This window comes from Mauremys reevesii, linkage group 5, assembly GCF_016161935.1.
Source record: "Mauremys reevesii isolate NIE-2019 linkage group 5, ASM1616193v1, whole genome shotgun sequence".
Lineage (NCBI taxonomy): Eukaryota > Metazoa > Chordata > Testudines > Geoemydidae > Mauremys > Mauremys reevesii.
Window position 1 is genome coordinate 19382454 of NC_052627.1, and position 19826 is coordinate 19402279.

General features: G+C 43.1%; 1 protein-coding gene across 10 annotated transcripts in view; it reads right to left on the reverse strand.

The window, feature by feature from the left end:
* The window catches only part of WDFY3 (WD repeat and FYVE domain containing 3), a 319930-nt gene that overhangs the window by 110056 nt on the left and 190048 nt on the right, over positions 1-19826 (reverse strand). For all 10 annotated transcript variants that reach the window (XM_039539787.1, XM_039539793.1, XM_039539788.1 and 7 more), the window contains 7 exons: positions 16409-16509; positions 14703-14921; positions 10869-11050; positions 9760-9991; positions 6571-6731; positions 1920-2031; positions 1313-1503 (listed from right to left, as the gene is read on the reverse strand). In XM_039539787.1, coding sequence (XP_039395721.1) covers positions 1313-1503; positions 1920-2031; positions 6571-6731; positions 9760-9991; positions 10869-11050; positions 14703-14921; positions 16409-16509 — 1198 coding nt within the window. The remainder of the gene's footprint in view (positions 1-1312; positions 1504-1919; positions 2032-6570; positions 6732-9759; positions 9992-10868; positions 11051-14702; positions 14922-16408; positions 16510-19826) is intronic.

Below are 19826 nucleotides of genomic sequence, written 5' to 3' on the forward strand. Positions count from 1 at the left end.
TTCCGGTGAAACTCAGACTACTCTGGGGGTGAATTTAGGGTGTAAACATAATGAAACCTTGTCCTTATGGAATACAGTGTAAGGAGAATCCATCATCAGCACCCCAAGCTCACCAACTCTCTTGGCTGAGGTGATGGCTACGAGGAATGCGACCTTCATGGATAGGAGAGACATGAAGCAAGAAGCTAATGGTTCAAAAGGAGGCTTAGTGAGTACTGAGAGAACAAGGTTCAAGTCTCATTAAGAAGTACCCTTTTGTATAGGCAGAAATTTACTGATTAGGCCTTTCCGGAATCTGCTGTTCAGAGAGCATGCGAAGATCTAATAGCCCTATGAAGGCACATGGTATACACTGATTGACGCCAAGGGGACCCATAAGGAACTGACAGACAAACCTGCTGTCTTCAAGGAAAGAATATAGTCCAGAATGAGAAGAATATCTGTGGTTTCTGGAAAAGTGCATACAGAAAGAGAAATGCTTGCACTTGGCTAGGTAGCAATTCCTAGTGAAATCCTTCCATTAGAAAGGATATTCTGTATACCTTGAGAACATGATTTTTCTAAGGATTATCCCCATCCAAAAAACAGGCTCAGATGTAGTAGCCATGGATTTGGATGCCTGAACTTGCTATTCCTGAGTCAGTAGATTGGGAAATGTAAAAATGATGATCAGTGCCTGAGATGACATGTGTAGGAGATTCGGGTACCAAAACTGTCCGGGTCCTCCTGAATCATGCACAAAACTTGACGCAGGAGTGGAAATGGAGGGAAGGCATAGTTCTGATGATCTGACCATAGAAGAAGTAGAGCATCACCCTGTGAGTGGTGACCCAGCACTCTTCTGGAACAGAGTATGTTGCACTTACTGTTTGTTTGGGAGGTGAACAGATCCCTGGTGGGGGAACCCCATAGATTGAAAATATTTTTCACCACAGAGTTTGAAGCTCCCACTCACGATCAACTGCAAAATGTCTGCTGAGAGAGTCTGCTAGCACATTATGATTTCACTATGGTGCTCATGGACTGTCAGGTTGGCAAGTACACAGTTTGAAGCCACATTTGTAGACAATGAAGGGGGAGTGCTACAAACTCTTGGCAAGTAAGCTCTTAGCATGATGGCATTTAAGGATGCCCCAATGAAGTCCAAGACCTTATTTATATTATTCAACTGATAGTAAGGCAAGATTAAAAACAGCAATTGATACTAAATATAATAAATATAAACCAATTTTTAAATGCATTGAAATGTAAGTGTGCCGAGTTACACAGAAATTCAATCTACCTGGTCTGCTATGTCTGACTTCTTACGTACCTGATAACCTTTGATTCTTTCCATTTCTTTGCTGGCTAGTGGGTTGCTCTTTACGACACACACCAAGGCCTTCACAGCTGCATATAGTCCTTCTACATCTGATGCCATGGCTACCAAACCCAGAATAGCAGCAGCTCCCCCAATGTATTGTAATGTAGTGGCAACAGGCTTTGGGACAAATGTTCTTACTCCTATGCATAAGGTGGTAAAAATAAATAATTAAAACCTACCTCACTTTTTGTATGGGAATCATAAAAATTATAAGGCAGACATATTTTACTATCAGTTTCATTAAAACAAAAATAAAGTTGATAAATTCTATTAAGCTCATAAAAAGGAAGAGGAAGAATATGCTTATTTAATTGGCTTAATGAAAGCGTAGGTATTGTGGAAAGTCATTGTGATGTTTATATTTTTTAAATGGCAGAAATTAAACAAAGAAAACACATTAATAAAATAAATGACACGATTAATACAATAAAATAATGTAGACAATCTTTGTTTGATGGATACTTAATCATATCCACCTTCTAGACCTTTGTTCTTATATACTGTAAATCAAAAATATTTACTGCAGTAAACACACATTAACATCAAATTATCTCACCTAAATATCCTATCAGAGCTGCTCCAATGGTGCGTGCAGGTCCATTCAGATGTCCTGCTGAGTTGTGCAGTAGCTTCACTGGTGTGGCATTCTCATGAGAAGAAACAGCCAGCTGAATAAAATACCATGAAAGAGAGTGATTGAGTCAGAAGACTTTTGCTGTTGTTGAAAATGATGTTGTGTCTCTACAACACTATCTTGCAACATTCCAGGCAAACCTTAGGGAATTAGGTTAAACCTTTTTGAATTATGTTTAATATCTTTGAGGGCCCATCATATTGGAAATGAAAATGTTTGTATACTATTGTGGGATTGTATGGAACTTCTTTAGGAGCAGGAAGGATTAATGCAATCTCTGGGAGATATTAGATATCTTAAACGATTTTTGGGGACACTATGTGTGAACTGGATTTCCAAGGAAATATTTAGGAATGAGGGGAATGCAACTGATTTACTTCAAAATCCATCCTTTTAAAGCCATGCCTTGAGGGAAAAACAAAATAAAACAAAACAAAAAACCAACTATTGTTTACTGATTACCTGGCTCCTGGAAACTCCAGATCAAGCACCCCATAACTATATAAAGATTGGACTACTAACTTTTTGTGTATGCTAGTTCTCAGCTGAAACTGTTCTGAACTTGTGAAACATAACAGACCCCTCTGAGGGGGTCTGAAGGACTCCCCTGCCAGAGCCCACATTGGAGACACTGGGGGCAGGCAGGCGGGAATCTCTGGTAAATTTATTAGCATGTATGTAGGTTCTTTTATTGTTTTTAAGAAGTTTTCTCTGTACTGTTTATACCCTAAGAATAAATATGTTTGCATAGTGCTTTGGCTGCTGAGGAGCTGGGGGGAGCTGAGCAGGGGCTGCTGGCTTGGGGCTGTGGCTGGGGGCTGCAGCTGGCTCTGAGCTGGCTGGAAAGCCAGAGAGCAGCCAGAAGAGGCAGGCAGGCCAGAGCAGGAGGCAGCCAAGCCAGAGAGAGAGAAGAGCCAGAGAGAGCAGAGCCTGAGGTGAGGTCTCTGCTGAGGAGGAAGCAGGGCTGGGCTGGGCTGGGAGGGCTAGGGGATACCTGGAGCAGCAGCCTGGGGAGAGGCTGAGCAAGGGCAGCCCAGGGTGGGGCACAGGGGCTGGGGGGCAGCAGAGGGGCAGGCAGGGGGTGGGGGGGTTGCAGCAGCCCCAGCCCCTGTGCCTGTGATGCTGGTGCTACTGCCCCCTGCCCCAGGGTGGGGTAGACACTGCTAGTAGCCCCAGTCTGTGGGAGGGGGGGCGGATGCGTGGGCGGGGTTCCTGAGGGGGGGGGACCCCAATTAGGGGGGGGGAGGGGGGGACAGGGAGGGAGGGAGGCGGGGGAGGGGCCCAGCCAGGGGGCCAGGGCAGGCAGGACAGGGACGCCGGCAGAGACCGACCCGACCAGCAGGAGGAGCGGGCAGAGGGACCACACCACCACAGACAGACCTGACACCACCTGACAGGAGGGCCAGAACGCCCCTGATACACAGCCAGGAAGAACGGGGTCCCAGGGAGAGAATGGAGGACAGAGCCCAGAGAGGAGGCTGAGGCAAGGGAGAGAAGGGGCTCAGAGGGGAAGAGCCAGAGCAGAGCTGGCTCACAGAGCAGAGCAGGCAGACAGAGCGGGCAGCAGCAGGGAGGCCCAGCACCACAGCACAGGGGCCAGGTGTACCAGGCAGCTGGCCGCAACCAGGTGGCGGGTCCCCCTGGCTCCGAGGCCCCGGCCCGAGGCGCCCTACCCTGCCCCCACTCCGCCCTGCCGCCCCGGCCGCTGCCCCTGACCGGGGCCGGCCTGGGGTGGCAGACGCGGGGTGGGTGGCGGCGGTAGCGGGCGGGGCGGACGGGTAGGGGCAACCCCAGGCCCACATTGCAGGGCCCCCTTTGGAGGGCCCGGCCGAGGGGGGAGCCCGACCCCCCTAACCGGGGCCGCCGCCGCCCTGGAGGCAGGTTCGAGCCGCGGCCAGCCATCCCCGTCGGCCCGCCCGCCGGGCCCGCCGGCGCCCGCCCGGCCCCGGCCCCCGGCGCCCGCCCCGAGGGGCGCATGCAGCCGGGCCTGGGAAGCAAGCCCCACAAAACATCGCGGCGCAGCTTGTGAGCAGACTGTGCTCGGCACATCCTCCTGCACATCCTCCCGGTGGGTGGCGGGGGCACCGCTAGCAACGTGCGGGGGCTTATGTAGGCTTGCTGATGCTGGCCCAGAGAGGGAGGCCCAGGAGGGAGGCCGCCCAGGGGGGCAGCAGCCGGGGGCCCCCAGGGGGAAGGAGGACAGGCAGGGCAGGGGGGGGCACTGGGATGGAGGCCCAGGCAGGCAGGGCTGGGGGAGGCCAGGCAGGGGGGCCAGAGGGTTTTCGCCTGTGGTGCCAGGGCGGTGGGGAGAGGGAGGGGGCGAGGGGACCAGACTCGAGAGCCCTGTGGTGCCCACGGGGGCCGGGGCCTTGGGGGGTGTGGGGGTGGGGGGGGGGAGGGGAGTGGAGACTGAGCCTCATAGGGCCAGGCTCCTCGCTCAAGGCCACAAACAGGGGCTGGGAGGGGGGGAGGGCAGAGAAGGGGCCGGACTCGGGGCCTCCTCTACCTCCCTCCGGGGTCAAGGGGCGGGGGGGGGGGGGGGGGGGGGGGGGGCGGGGCGGGAGGAGGTACGCAGCCGGGGGGGCCATGGGCGGGGGGGGCCCGACATGGGGGGGGTGGGGGGGGGGGGGGGGGAGAAGAGGGGAGGGGAGGGAGTCCAGCAGGTCCCAGAAGGAGGGAGGGAGAGGGAGAGGCGGAGAGAAGGGTCGAGAGAGAGAGAGAGCCGAACACCCTGCGGGCGGCACCTGCCCCTGCTCGGCCTGGCGGAGGAGGGGAGGGGTGGGGAGGGGGGAGGGGAGGAGGAGGGCAGGGGACCTGCCCCCGCCCTGCTTGGGGCAGGAGGGCTTGCAAGGCAGGGCTGAGGCTGGCTGAGGGCTGGCTGATGGGGGAAGGTGGCTGCAGGCAGGAGGGCCAGCAGGGAGCAGGAGAGGCAGGAAGGCAAGAGAGAGTCTCTCCAGAGCAGAGAGTAGAGAGAGAGAGGCTGCTGAGCCTGCTGAGGAGGCTTGAGAAGCAGAGCTAGGGAGGGGGGGGGGGGGAGGCTGAGGGAGCAGCCTGGAAAGAGCCAGGCCAGGCCCAGCCGCAGTGTGCCAGGCAGGGGGGGGGGGCAGAGAGCAGGGGCCAGAGTAGGGGCAGCAAAGGGGCAGGTCCAACCCCCTTGCCTGTGATGAGTGGGCTGACTGCTGCCCCTCTGCCCAGGGGTGGGGACCATGACTGCCAGTAGCCCAGTACTACTGAGGCAAGAGGCGCGGAGTAGCGTGTGGGCCCCCTGGGGGGAGACCCCCATAGGGGGGGGCACCGGGTCCAGGGAGGGGGGGGGGGGAGAGAGAGAACAGGCGTCACACCACTGCCGGGGCGCCCAGGGCCGGACTGAGGACATTCCAGGAGACACCCAGAGAGGCGGCAGGGGGTGAGTACCACCCTGTTACACATAGAAAGTCCTGTGTGATACTTTATAACTGTGGTCAATTACACTGTGTACCATCCCTGAAAGGAGAAGCAAGCAGGCCTGTTTACATACATGGACTTTTGCCGTGAACCCAGGGAACTGTGCAACCTGGAAATGTTACGGTCAGAAGACACACACACACAGGTCTCCTTCCAAGAAAGGCAACTGCTGGGGACCTGGACCCTAAGAGTGGGTGCCCTTCCTAGATTACAGAGGGGCAATACAGGTACAGCTGCCCTGAACTGTGACAGATGTGACAATTTCTCTCTCTTTCTCATGGTACAGAATGGATAAGGTTTAAAAATAAAATTAACTTTCAAATAACCCAAAGAGGCCACTGAGATAACTTATCACAGAAGTTGGACAAAACCTAGGATTTCCATTGACCCTAATTTCTATGAAACAAATTACAACACTTAGAAATGGTGATCCCATAACTAATCAATTCAGTGACAAGTTAAAACAATTATATTAGCTAAGAATATCATTTGTTAGACTGATTATCAGTTTCACAAATCAGAGTAAAAATTAGAGACATAATATTGCTCCAAGTAAAGGAAATTAGTCAAAAGTGCATTAACTTAGAACCTTCAAACATTTATGGACATGAGGGTTAGTGGAACAACACACATTTGCACATTCAGAAGATCGGGCCATTAGTAATGTTTACTTCCATTACTATCAACTTTGTTGTTCTACAGTATGGCCTTAAATATTTTCATTGGGAATTACAATAAGCATCTGCGATAAAGGGAAAAAAGGAATAAAACAGGCATTAGTAATTCTAATGGAAAGGATCATCTAAGAGCATCATCCCATAAAATGGTGCAATGCAGTTTAAAAAAAATTATCTTAGAGAAAAATGAACACAGAACATTTTTAGTAAGTAGGCCCCAGATCCACAAAGGTATATAAACACCTAACTTCCACAGATTTCAACAGAAATTAAGAGCCTAAATACCTTTGTGAATTTGGGCATAGGTGATGGCTATCACAGCAGCGTAGAGCCCAAATGTCAGACAGAATTAAAAACAAAAATTAACAGTGAAAATATGTAGAATTATAAGTCTGAGACCATTTTTAATCTAGCAAATTTCGGAAGTTAATACCATGTGTTTTCTAACATACCTGTTTGGCAATAGCTTTACTATCCAATTTGTTGTAAACTTTCCTTATTCTTGCCACTGTAAGTGAAGAAACTGAGAGTGCATATAAACCAAAAGAGACTTTCTCCTCTGGTACCAAAGATACTGGAGATGGGCTGACTCCTTCCGATTTAGAATCTTTACCTTTAAGATAAGAAAAACTTATTTTAAAACCAGAACTGTTTTTCTGTAGAGTAAATTTTAAAAGTAAAATTCCAGTACTCTAGAGAAAGGCCTCCAAAATAAATTCAGTGGTTCTGAATAATCCTTCTAAAGACAGAGTCAACATCAAACAGCACTGTGTACAGTATGAGCCTATATACAAGGCATAGAACTTGTGTAACGTGGCCCTATTTTTAAAAACAGCAATACGTTTATTTTCCTTCCTATTCAAAGGTAAATTATATTCATTCTTAATGGCCAGTATGCTGTCTGTGACCGACAGTACAAATTCTGGCTTCCCCCTCCTCATTCATTCAAGATGGGCAACGAAGTCAGGCTGTTTCCCCCGCTTCTTTCTGACCCGAAAGAGAGCTGTTAAGACCACCCCATTTACCTTGCTAAGAAGGCGAGTCTGTTACCAAAGCCTGGTCTTAGAAAATTCACTAGGATGGGAATATGCACTGCTGTGATCAAGCCATGGAAACCAAATTAGCCGGTAAACAGCAATATTATTTGCCTATCTGTGGCTTGGTTTGCAACAACCTGACAATAAACTCTGCTAAGAATAATACTCTAGGAAAGGAGAATGAGATCCAAGGCTGAATTAGAAGAGGGTTCTGAAGCCCCAGAGGAAGTCAGAAAGGCAAAGAGAATCCACTGCCCTGGAAGGGGATGCTTCTCACAAAGTTCTGCTCCACCCCTGCGCGGTAGAGCTGCATCTGCAATGACTAGTGAAGAAGTGCAGTGCAAATCTTGTTCACTTAATGTCTCGTCTCTCTGGGTCAGCAAGTGTCTATGGCTCCAGTGGAGCAGGCTCTAAAACTCACTTGACAGGGAATACCTGTGGTTCTCCTAAGCCTCCTGCATACCAGATTTGATACTTTGTTCATGTCATATTTTGATGTCTGGGGGTCTTTCCTTTAACCCATCAAGACAATGAATGGAAGACTATTCCTTGAAGATTTCTAATCTAGGTATATCTTGAGAACGCTTCTGGGGTCCAGACTGTGCCAGGTTTTTCTCTTTATGGCTTAAGACTGGGACCGAAACTTAGAAAGAAGGCATCCTGGTTAGCTGAAAGAGGGACAAGACTTTTGACAGAATATATGATGGGGGCAAATGACCTAGAGAGACCAGTTTCTCTCTCTGAAAGACCCAACACAGAGGATTGCAGGAAAACAGAGAGCTATCCTATTCTCCTAGGTAAGGGATTTGGTCTTCAACAACTACCCTCAGGGAGAAAAATGCAAATCTGCCAGCAGGGAGGCTTGAAGGCAGTTTTATACATGTTCAGACTACGCAGAGACACTGGGAAGTTAACCAGATTGAGAGCAGAAAAAGACACCTACCCTTCAGGGAAATCTGATACCAAGGAAGAAGGCCCCAAAGTTGTACCATCTACCAAACCCCTTACAGTGCTTAGCACAGCACACAGTAAAGGAACAAGTGGCTAGGCCTTTGACAAGAACATTCTAGCCTGCCTAGCTGGAAAGAAAAAAAAATCTTTGCCTTCCATCACATGGAAAAACTCAGCTTATTCAGGAAGAATGTGAAAGTGGTCACTTTTTCATGGGTGCAGTACAACCTAAAACATCCCCAATGAAGAAGCTCAGCTTCAGTGAGTCAGGAGAAATGACTCAGGAGTACTGGGTCTGAGTCATCATTGGACCCTACTGAATAAGGTCTTTGCATAAGGACATAGGGCTCTTTACTTCTTGCATCACTAGGTCCATGTGCCAAGCCTGCCTTGGTCATTTTTGGCAATTAGGTTTTAAGAAGTCTTGTGCTGAGCAGTTTTCTTTAGGATTCACCACATGAGCAGGAGGACAGTAATCTAGAGAAAAGATTAATGGAATAGAAAATGGGTCCAGAGCTAAAGTTATTAGGTCTGGATACCTGCTGCCAGAAAAAGGAGCACTTGACACTGAATTTTGTTGTGAACAGGTCTCTAACAAGGATTCCTCAAATCTTGGGAGCTGGTTGGAAGGCCTCTAAGATGAGCTTCTTTCCTCTTTGTGAATGATAGTTTTTTCCTTCTCAGCTCCAGACACCACTTCAAATGCTGTCTCTCTGCTGCAACTTTTGGGACAGCCTTTGGCATCATGGGAAAGATTCTTTCATCCTTCAGGCAAGCTCTGTGGTTAGTTTTTTCTGTCACAGCTCATTTCACCCACTGCCTCACTCCTCTGAGATAATGGAAGTTTTTCTCAGTGACAGCAGAAAAATGTTACAGTCCCTGTGGGAAAAAGCTACTGTAAGAAGCTATACGCTTTATTTTATGTTTTTTTTCTTCTTTTTTTCCTTTAGCCTTTTGTGCTTGAGAGTTCTGTGACTATCAGAGGTAGCCATGGAAATTTCCTTCCTGCATGTTGCTTTCAGTGAGATAGGAATCTAAATGCAGAGGCAAAAGGAGTTCTACAAAGTAGGAAAATCCTGGATGATGGCTGTTCATCATCATGTCAGAGCAAATGAGGAGGAACCCACAGTCTGGGAAACATATTGAATAGCTCTCTCTGGAACAGCTCAATCACCATACCATCACCATATTCCATTTCCAAAAAGAACTCTCAAAAACTGGTTACAATACTAATGTAACCATTGCTCTCCTTTGTTTGCAATAAACCCTTAATAATTGTGTATGCACTACATTTTGTCCAGTGTAATTTTATTCTCAGTTGAGCTATGTTTAGGCACTATAAGCAATTATATTTCAATATAGCTTTGTTTAAATCAGTGGATCAATGAAAAGAATTATGATATTATATATTGATGCTGGAGACCAAGAATTTATTCACAGTCCATATGTTAAAATAATAATTATGAGATAATTCTGAGCTCTTAAGAGTTTGGTTCATAGTAACATCTTTTCCTATGAGTTGCTGGGCCCTCACTTTTCCTCAAACAGTAAGTAAATGGGCTTCCATTGTTCACAGGGTAGATTCAGAATTAAAAAAGATCCAAAAAGATAATCCTCCCTAAAATCATTTACAACAAATTTATTTGTACTTACATGGGATGTACACTGCTTGAAAGCTTCCAACATAATTTGGTCCCAGCTCATAAATGGTGCTAACACTTGAAAGAGGCAAGACTTCCTCTAAGAAATGTGTTGGTCCCAGACGCCAAACCAAGGAGGAGATCTGGCGTTGGGCAGGTGGTGTGCCAGTATAGGCATAAACTGTGCTCACTACTGGGGGATTAGCAGAACCTGACCCGCCTGGGCTACTGTGAACATAGTGAAGCTGTAAAAGAGAAACAAGCAACAAAGCTGTTAGGAGGAGTACAAAGCTATCACAAAAAAACTTGGAAATTTAGAAAGTGTTTCATGTGTTCAAATATATATGTACAACATTAACTAGTTAATCCTGACAACATTTCTCTTGAGATAATTGTGCCTATGCTGCTAAAGGGAAATTGAAACACAGAAGTTAAGTAACTTGCACAAGATTACTGACTTTGTGGCACATCCAGGCTCAGTGGCACTGGAACACTTTTTATAGTGGGGGTGCTGAAAGCTTGCGAAACTGCAAAGCCCTCTGTTTACTTTGCACCTGCCTTTACCTCTGTCCGCGCCCCCCCCCCCGCCCCCTAGAACTGGGGCTGGGAGCAGGGCCATTGCTCCAGGAGAGGGGGAAGCAGACAGGAGTAAGGGGGCTAAGGCTGGGACCACAGCTGGGGCAGATGTAGAGCCCCAGGCATGGGGATGGCGGGAGCAGAGCCCTGGGGCCGGCAGGAGCTGAGCCCCGCTGGGCGTGCTGCGGCACTCCCCCACCCCACCCTCTTCCCGCACCTATCACCATGATTCAAATCCTATCAATAATGAATGATGGCCCCCATTGTTGTTACAAAGCACATAATAGATTTTGTTTTTTACCGCTTTCCTTTTAATAATAGGAGGCCTGAATCAACATTGTGTAATGAAGGAGGATGGTTGTAGAACATTTGTTACAGTTAGTGCGTGTAAGGAATGATGCAGGGAACTTAGAAAGTCTTTTCTATTTGAAAGCAATGGTGCTCCATCACCATGGGCACAAGTAAAATACATCAGTATGATGTAAAAGAATATCTAGCAAGCCTAGTGGAACAACACAAAGTTAAAATGTAAAGATTTTACTCCACCTTCACAGTATTAACAAGCAATCCATCAATGTAAAGTGCAGCTGTACTGTTTTTCAGCATGCCTTTACTCATCACCAGAACGAGATGATGCCACTGGCCTTCCACTATGAGATCACCACAGCGAAATCGAGCACAACAAGGAAGAATCTCATAGAAGGATGATTCTTCACTGAAGTCATCAACTAAAAGGAATATTAATGGGAAATGGTGGCTATCATAACAGTCTACTCCTCTATTTCCTTAGACTTTACATTAAAATATTATAAATCAATAAATTAAGGTTGACATTTCAGAAAACACATACATCTGAAGGCAACCAAAAACCCAATAAAAAGTTACATGATCTGAGTAAATTATCAAATATTGCTTTACTTTCAATTAAAATGAACGTGAACACAGAATTTTTCAAGTTTACTTTATTGAGCATGTATTTTCAGAGTCTGATAATATGAATTCCCTTACAGAGTTGCAGAAAGAGAAACTGGTATAGCATTATTAGTTTTAACAGTTTCCACACTTATGTTTCTTTACTTTTTATCCAAGAAAATCCTAAGGGCACAGATTAATTTTACTTCATTTCTCTTATTGTTCTTACCTGCTGTGAAATAGTAACTTGAAGCCCTATCTCCTGCAGCAATACTTTTCTTCATTTTCATTGTGGAAGTACTTAAGTGACACAAAATGATGTACTATCAAGACTCTAGTACTTTCTATAAGAGTACTAAGGGTGGAGTTTTCAAAATTGCTCAACATTGTCCCAACTCAAATCCCACTGAAGTCAACAGGAGTTTTACCAATGACTTCAGTGGGAAGAGATGTAGGACAACAATTTTGAAAATCCCACTCTAAATAATCTTACGCAAATTTAGTACAAAGGACCATCATTAAAAACTTTATAAGAGATGGATTAACTAGTGACCAAGTCATATAAAGGTGGGACACAGATGATGAGTTTTCATAAGGTCATAGGGAACTTTGACCTGTGATGCTGGTTCTCTCAGATATGTCGATAATGTTTTGGTGAGGTTTTTTTTCCCTTTTTCAACTACTGTACAGAGAAAACGGAACTGCCAAATTAAAAAACTCTCAATTTCGACATACCTTGAAATAACAGTTCAATAATCTTTCATGAGATTAAGAAAGAAAATAATATAAATCAGAACATTGACTAAGGCCACTGGAAAAGTACAGGAAATTTTGTCAAAATTTGAATAGTTTTTGCCTCAATCTGGAAATTGTCTTAAAAACAGACTTCTTTCAAAGCAAATTTACCAAGTAAATAGGAAAACAATAAGTTAGTTGTATCAATTTTATTTAAAACTATTAAATAATTACTTTTACATAACATGTATGGAATTTTAATCAATCTTCAAAATGTGTGTGTAACATAGATGAGACTTCTTATCCTCAATTTATATCTGGGGAGTCAGTGAGTTTAAAATAATTTGCCAAAATTAACACTGCAGTTTAGTGTTTTAGCAGGACCAGAACTATACTGTGCTCTTTCCTAGTTCTTAACTCTTCAAAAAGAACTGCTGATTTCATTTTCAAAACATTTAATGTGCTTTATTTTAACTGAAACATTGCTCATTTTGCGTAACGAGCATTTTAAATTTAATTTTGGAAGACATGAACAATTCCCAAGACCCAATTACACTAGCTTCTTATGCAGTCACTGCTCCAAGCTCTATTTTAGACCTGGGGGTGGGGGGGAAAACCTTGAAGATACATCTACCAGGGAACAACTTAATAGAAACTGAGTTCTCTCAGCCTTCCTTTCATCTTTGTCTATTCAGGCAAAAGAAACCACTCACTTCTCACCTTAGTGACAGCATCTGGGGAAAGCTCTGATTTCCTTATAGATTTCAAGAAAAAGAAGGACAAAACCAGGTGACCCAGAACTAGCTTATAAATACACACCATCTTTTTCAGACTTGTTTCTCACAAGCCAAACACTTCAAGGGTACACAATTCTTGATTACAAAAGGAATCCTCAAGTAAACAGTTCAATCCAAAATACCATCAACACTTTCAAAACTGGAACCTCCAGCAGGCTTGCAATATCAGTTCTTAGGTACTTATTTCCTTCACACTTTACAACACTAGCCAATCATAAGAAAATAGTAGGGTGACACTTTACCAGAGCAGATTTTCCAAGCCAATTAAAAAATAGTGTTTGTAACCTGTCAGAAAACTTCAGGTCTTTTCTGACAATGCCTTTTCAAATCCAGTACTACTTGGAAGAGTGAGAAACATACCACTTGAAGCCTGAAATGTTCAAGTTTGGCTTACATGCAGGCAAAAGAAATTATACAAATTTATCAAGATATATTTCTCTCCTAAGAAGAAGAGTCTACAGTCTCACAAACAGAGGTATAACAATACTTGTGTGATTGAAGAATTTTAGAACCCACTGTGTTATGGCTATTAAGTCTTTCATTTTTATTTCTTGAACTTCTGACATTTGTAACAATATGAATATGAAATTAGACTAAAAAAGAGGAATACTAGAAAGTATGATCTGCTCAACTTTCTACAAGTAATTCAGATCATGAAAGTTCTTAATGCATGTAGCTCCAGTGCATCAGATGAAGTGGGCTGTAGCCCACAAAAGCTTATGCTCAAATAAATTTGTTAAGTCTCTAAGGTGCCAGAAGTACTCCTGTTCTTTTTGCTAATACAGACTAACACGGCTGCTACTCTGAGAGCTATAAGTTTTAATAACTAGCTGAATTTACTTTTCATCTAGAGTCTGGATTACCTGTTCATATTGTTTCAAGCCCATTTAAAAGACAATAATTTTGTTAGACCTACCCGAAAAAAATTAACTCTTTCATAGCATCCGACTTCAGTGATAAAAGGATACCTTTTAACCTACTTTTGAAGCATTAACCTCGACTACATATTTATAGCCTTGAAAGTTGTCCTTTTTAATTTTAATCGTCTCTTCCAGAAGACTAGGAATTTACAAGCATTATTGACTCAATCTTTATATAAGTTATAAAGAATTCTACATTCACACACATTTAGTCTTCTTATTCAAGGTAATTTCTAGTTTTCACGTAAATTAAGTTTGAAATTAGGTTGAAAACTTTCTTTGCAGAATCTTTACACCTTTGTTATTCCCTTACACTTGGTTTAATTAGAGTATGTTTTTCAAGATTGGTAAAATTAGAGGAAAATATAATAGCAGCTTCCATATCTAATAATGCTACTTTAAAAAAGTTCTAAAGAGTATCAATACAGACAGCTAACTCTAATTATTCAGATGCCTATCATTATTCTTACACCCACAGTCACAGATACTGCATGAGACCACATGCCCTCTGCAGGCACTTCTGCAGAATGATTGTAACATTAAGACTGGAAGTAAATGGTTGATCTCTTCCAAATGGCCAGCAAGCATTGGCACAGCCAAAATGTGCTAAGGTGAAGAATGTATGTAACCTTTGTATGTCTTGTTAGCTTTATTAGAGTAATGGTAGTAAGGTTTGCATTTCTGACCCACAGCACAAAGTCTGAAGCAAACATGTTAGTTAATTTAGGAGCAGAAAGACTATGAAAAATGGTGAGGTTCTCCTCCCTGAAATCTGTAGCACTGAGGTTGGTGGTCGTTTTATTTACATGCACACACCAACTTCTCAAAAGATACCCTTAAAATTCAGATAGAAATAGAAGTGTGCTTTGCATTTAATTTGTTGCAAAAGTCATTTAGAGGAAGAAATATTTCAGTGAAAATTCCATCAACTGCAATACCTAGACATCAACTTAACTTTGAAGATATTCTTATACCTCCATAATACTATCAAAATATGAGAATACAGCACCTCTTACCATAGTTTTGAAGCAGTTCTTCTTTAGTTGAAACAATTAGTGATCGGTCTTTTGCTGAGAGGATAATGGCAAGGCATACATAGTGCTGCTCTGAAGAGTTTGCTCGTCGCACAACAGTAAATAGTCTGACTGGATGGTTATTAGGAGGTGTACTAAAATGCTCAATGCAAAACCAAGTTGAATAGCTTAAACCAGATGGTGGAGGAAAAAACCTTTCCCCTAAAACAAAAAAACAAAATTTTATTATAGTTGTAGCAGCAATAGCTAAGGTTGCACAAGCATTTCCATTCTAAAGTTCCTTTTGGCAGTTGCTTATAAGCTTTCACTTTCTGGGCTGAAATTTTATAAGTCTGCTCTCTGGCTGAAGATTATATATATAAGGAAAGTGAAAAGAGCCCGCTTTTCCACTTTATAAAGTGTCCCCACCACTCAGTGTCAGTTCTTCGGAAAAAAAATAATTGAAATTTGACAGGGTCATAGTCCTTAGGCACTTTCAGTGTCACAGTGAACTTTGTTTTGTTTTGACAGGGCTATAATTATTACCAAAAAAAAAATCACAATTCATTCACATGTGGGAAACTTTTAATTATGAGACTTCTGTATAAAAGGAAAAGGCTGTAGTGTGCTTCAATGTGTATGGAATTTGGTGACTCATGCCTCAAAGGGCCTATCTGTATGAGCTTTACCTCATTTCATTTGATCTCTTAAAGTTCACATTGAATGAGGCAGTTCTCTAAAGCAAGTCCTGTAATCAGGGAAAACAGGAGAATTTAAGTGCTGTCTGTTAAACAGTTCTAGATTATAGATGTGCATTCTTAACTTTGGCACATGCAGTTATCTCCACAGGATTCTTGATTCATTCAGGTTGGACAGTATTCTATCAGTGAATGCTAGGGGTACTTAATGACTAAGACAGGAGTCCTATGAATCTGTTTCCCATTCTGGGCTAATTCTGTTTGTAATTACAATAGCGTACATTGTTGTACATCTAGTGAAATGAAGTCAATGAACTAACTCAATGTAAGCAATGCAGCACAGCAGAATTGAGCCGTAAGTGTATCAATGGTATGATGTACAATGAAGGCCTGCACTAACTGCCACTGAAGTCAATAGGAATCTTTCCATTGACTTCAATGACAATTGGATCAGGGCTCACATGTGACAGAGGTCTACTCCTTAAAAAAGGAAGATCAAAATAATACATGTTGTACCATTTATTCTATTCACTGAATGAGGTTGGGATCCTGAATAAATAACAGTATTGTGATGATGCAACAAGGATTATTGTATAAAACAATTTGTATGTGTGACCTAAATTACAGCACTTCTTGAGTTCTGGCTATTTAACACTGCAATCTTAATGTTCTCTTAACATGTCTTCTGAAGGAATAAATTTGACTATGTTGTGTTCATATATACATACACACACACCAGTACATTTGCATCACACACATTCCTATTACACAGTTCAACCTTATGCTGAAAAATCTTTCACCGTAAAACATTTCTACATTTTCTATTTCTTTTTGCTGATGCAGTGGAAAGCAATAGAAAGGTATATAAATAAGATATAAGAAGAGCTCTAGACTATTTGAGATGGGCACATATAATACTGCTATCACTTTGTGGTTAACAGAGCAATACAGCAGTCATAAATAGTACAGAGTCATTAATATATAATATTGTAATCAGCTGTATGTACTTACCAGTTCCAATTCCACTGACTACAGCACCATCAACAAGACCTGTTGTGACAGCATTATTTGTAGGTGCATTGTGGGGAGCCAAACTTGGCAAGAATAGACAGCTGTTAAAACAAATAAAATATCTTTATATTAGTGTTTGTGATAGCCAAATATCAAGGCAATTTTCCAATCTCTACTTTATAAAGTAAAAAAAACCTAACCTGGAAAAAGATGCTGTAACATGCCCACACTGTACTAGAATTCACTTGCTTTCACAGAGAATCCAAAAAATGTATTACCCCTTAATTTTCTTTCCAGGACTGAACTCTCCTCAAGACACTTTGTCAGTGTCTGTCTTACTGTAGCTACCAGAGGCTGTTGACACTTGTCCATGAAGCTCTAGGGCCTCTGTCCAATAGCCACTTTACACCAATACTGCAGTCAGTCATAACTCACCCCAGCCATTAGGACTGGTGTAATTTGTGTTGGGAGCTGTGTCAGCTAAAGAATCAGAAGGATTCAGGGTCTCACCCTAAATTCTTATTAGATTTAATATAAACAACTTCAACACCCTTATTTTGTTAAATTCCACTATATCCAGCCAAACAACTTACACTGTATATGGCAGATACCTGGAGCACCTTTGTGCCAAAGTATATTTCTGCAGGGAAGTGAAAGTCAAGTCTATAGTCCTTTAAAAAGAAGTACTAATGGATGAACAGATAGCAGTTTTACAGATTTCCTCTGTGGTGGCTGACGACATTTCTCAGGATGCCACTATGGAATGTGTTGAGTGTTCCCTGATCCTTTAAAGTAATCAGTTTATCTATAAATAAGTATTCTTTAGAGAGGCATCTAACGAGCTGTGGAGGATTTATATACCTTCAGGCCCAAGTATTTAGGATGGTAGGAAAGGAATAAAGTGTTTTCCTGGACTGGCAAGATTTGACAAGATGTATTTCCACTGCTCTTCCCACATCTAGGATGCGCTGTGTTTCTTCTTTCAATTGCTGAGGCCTTGGGCAAACCGAGGGAAGACTGATTACCTCTGAAATAAGGAAGAGTTTATACTTTGGTGACAAATAACTTTGGAGTCCAAATAGCTACTGTGTCCTCATGTAAAACAGAAGGGAAGATAGAACTACCTTGCTGGTTGAGATGGTCATGCTGCCCTAAGAAACCTTCAATATAATGAGGTCACCTAGGAGAGAGACAAGCCAAGCCTGCATGTATGACACTGCCTATCTTAAAGGCCAGCAATATGATGGAAGGTGGGTGGTAGTCTTAAGCCAGGTCTAAACAGTTTGGTGAAGAATACAGAAAAGCTGGAATACTTGTTCTTTTGTCATGGTGATCATTTTGATATTAGTAAGAGAATTGTACCAGAACAGTTGCATATGTTGAGGCCAGGAAAGATGCTACCTAATTTTGTTCAGAACTTGACACCCAGTAGCCAAGCTTTTCAGTTCAGGTAATCTACGTCTGGAGGCAGGAGCAAGGCCTGGGATAAGAGATCCTGCCTACTGGGAAGGTGAACAAAGACCTCTGTAACAGCTCCACTTGGTTTGAGTAGCATGGTCTCTTTGGCAAATCCTTGGTTAAGTGGAATGATCAACACACACCCATCCCTTTCTAACCTTCTGAATCACTCTTCTTAATGGTGGAGAGTGAAAGTGTAGACAAACTGGATTAGGACATCTGTGATTCAGGCCATCTGTTTCCCATAATCACAGTTCTGCTTCCCTGACCTGGGGAAAAGTAGCTTCACGTTTGGGTTTTGACTTGATGCAAATAGGTCTAGCTAGGGTAGCTCTCTGGATATCAACTGAATAATTCTTGGTTCAGAAACATTTTCAAATTATCCACCTACTGATGACATAGCAAGTCTGCTTTTGTGTTCTGGTTTACTTTTATATGGATTGCCTTGGTGCAAGTTAGGTGACCTGCCTGCCTGCAAGAGAATCTGCATCATGTTGACCTTTACACTTGAACTTCAGGTGACCCATCAGTGGTTTTCATATGTTATGGTTGTGCTTACTGATTGAATCAGGATGTGCTTCCTTCTCAGGTGATCCTGGAAATCCTGAAAAAGCAACCTGACCAACTCCTGTCTAAAACACTGGTACTCTGGAGTCTTAACCTCAATATCCTCTTTGCATTGTGCTCCAGGTGGGCTCCCCATACTAAAAATAACCCTTTGATCTGGTGAGGCCCCTGAGGAAGATGGTCTAATCAGTGTATTGTCTAACATATAAAAATGGGTCTCAACTACTTAACCTGGCTCTTATCACTAATAACTTTATAAGCATTCTGGGATAGAGAGCAGACCAACGATAATATTTTGTATTGATTGTGATATCATAGGTGAACCAAAGAGATTGATGACAAGATGTGACCAGAATATTCAAATAAACTCTTGACAGAGCCATTGAAACCTGAAAGGACTCCTGAAGAAATCACAGTGATAGCAGTAAAAAGCTAGAGTCACCATCCTGAATTTTGTCGTCCTCTTTCAACTATTGTAGCCTCTCTAGGTCTAACATATCCTGGAACTCTGTTGATCTTTTTTCTTATTATGAACAACATAGAGTAGGGCAATGGGCACACTTCATCTTGAGGTACAGGTTCTACCAGCTCTAGAAACTGCAAGATTGCATCCAGGATAGTTTAATTATATGTGCCTTGTGAGGTCGGAGTGGGGATGTAAAAAGGGAAGTGGAGCAGTCAAACTCCAGAATATCCATGATATACTCTCCAATCCAACCTGTCTGAAATAAACTGGAACCAGGCACTTGATAATTGGGATATTCTGTCCTGTAAGTCTATTTCAGGATGGAGAACTGGTTGTAGTCAATGATACAAACTATGAGGGCTGGAAGGAGGGACTGAACCCATTCCCCAATCTGAGCTTCCCTCTGGCTTTCTGCATTCAAGTATTACCCCTGAAATAAGAAAGTTCTCCCTCTTTGGTAACTTTTTTCGGGGTGGGGTGAGGGGACAAAAAGGTAAAGGAGCTACTCCTCTTGTCTGAAAGCCTGTAGTCCTTTCTGAGAACAGCTTGTCCATGTAACTAGAAACCTTCTTGGCAAGCTTCTGCCCAAATAGAATTCCACTTGAGAAATTTGAGACAATGGATTTTCTTTGAATAATTATCCACCATGCAGGGTTTCATTCAGAGTTGTCTGACTTGAGATCGCCTGGCAGTATTTTTAAGCCTGCGTTACCTGACATGGGTCTCACTGCCAGCCAAGTGGAGTCCACTACAAATGCAGAAGTAAGAGATATTTTCCTTACAAATTACTTGAATTCATTCATAGTGGTTTTGAAAGGGTATGGCTCTTCAAAAGACAAAATATGAAAAATGTTTTAAGCTTCTTCTATCTTTTAAAAAGCAACCTAGGAAAAATGTTTGTTAGAAAATTGCTGAATATTATAGCAC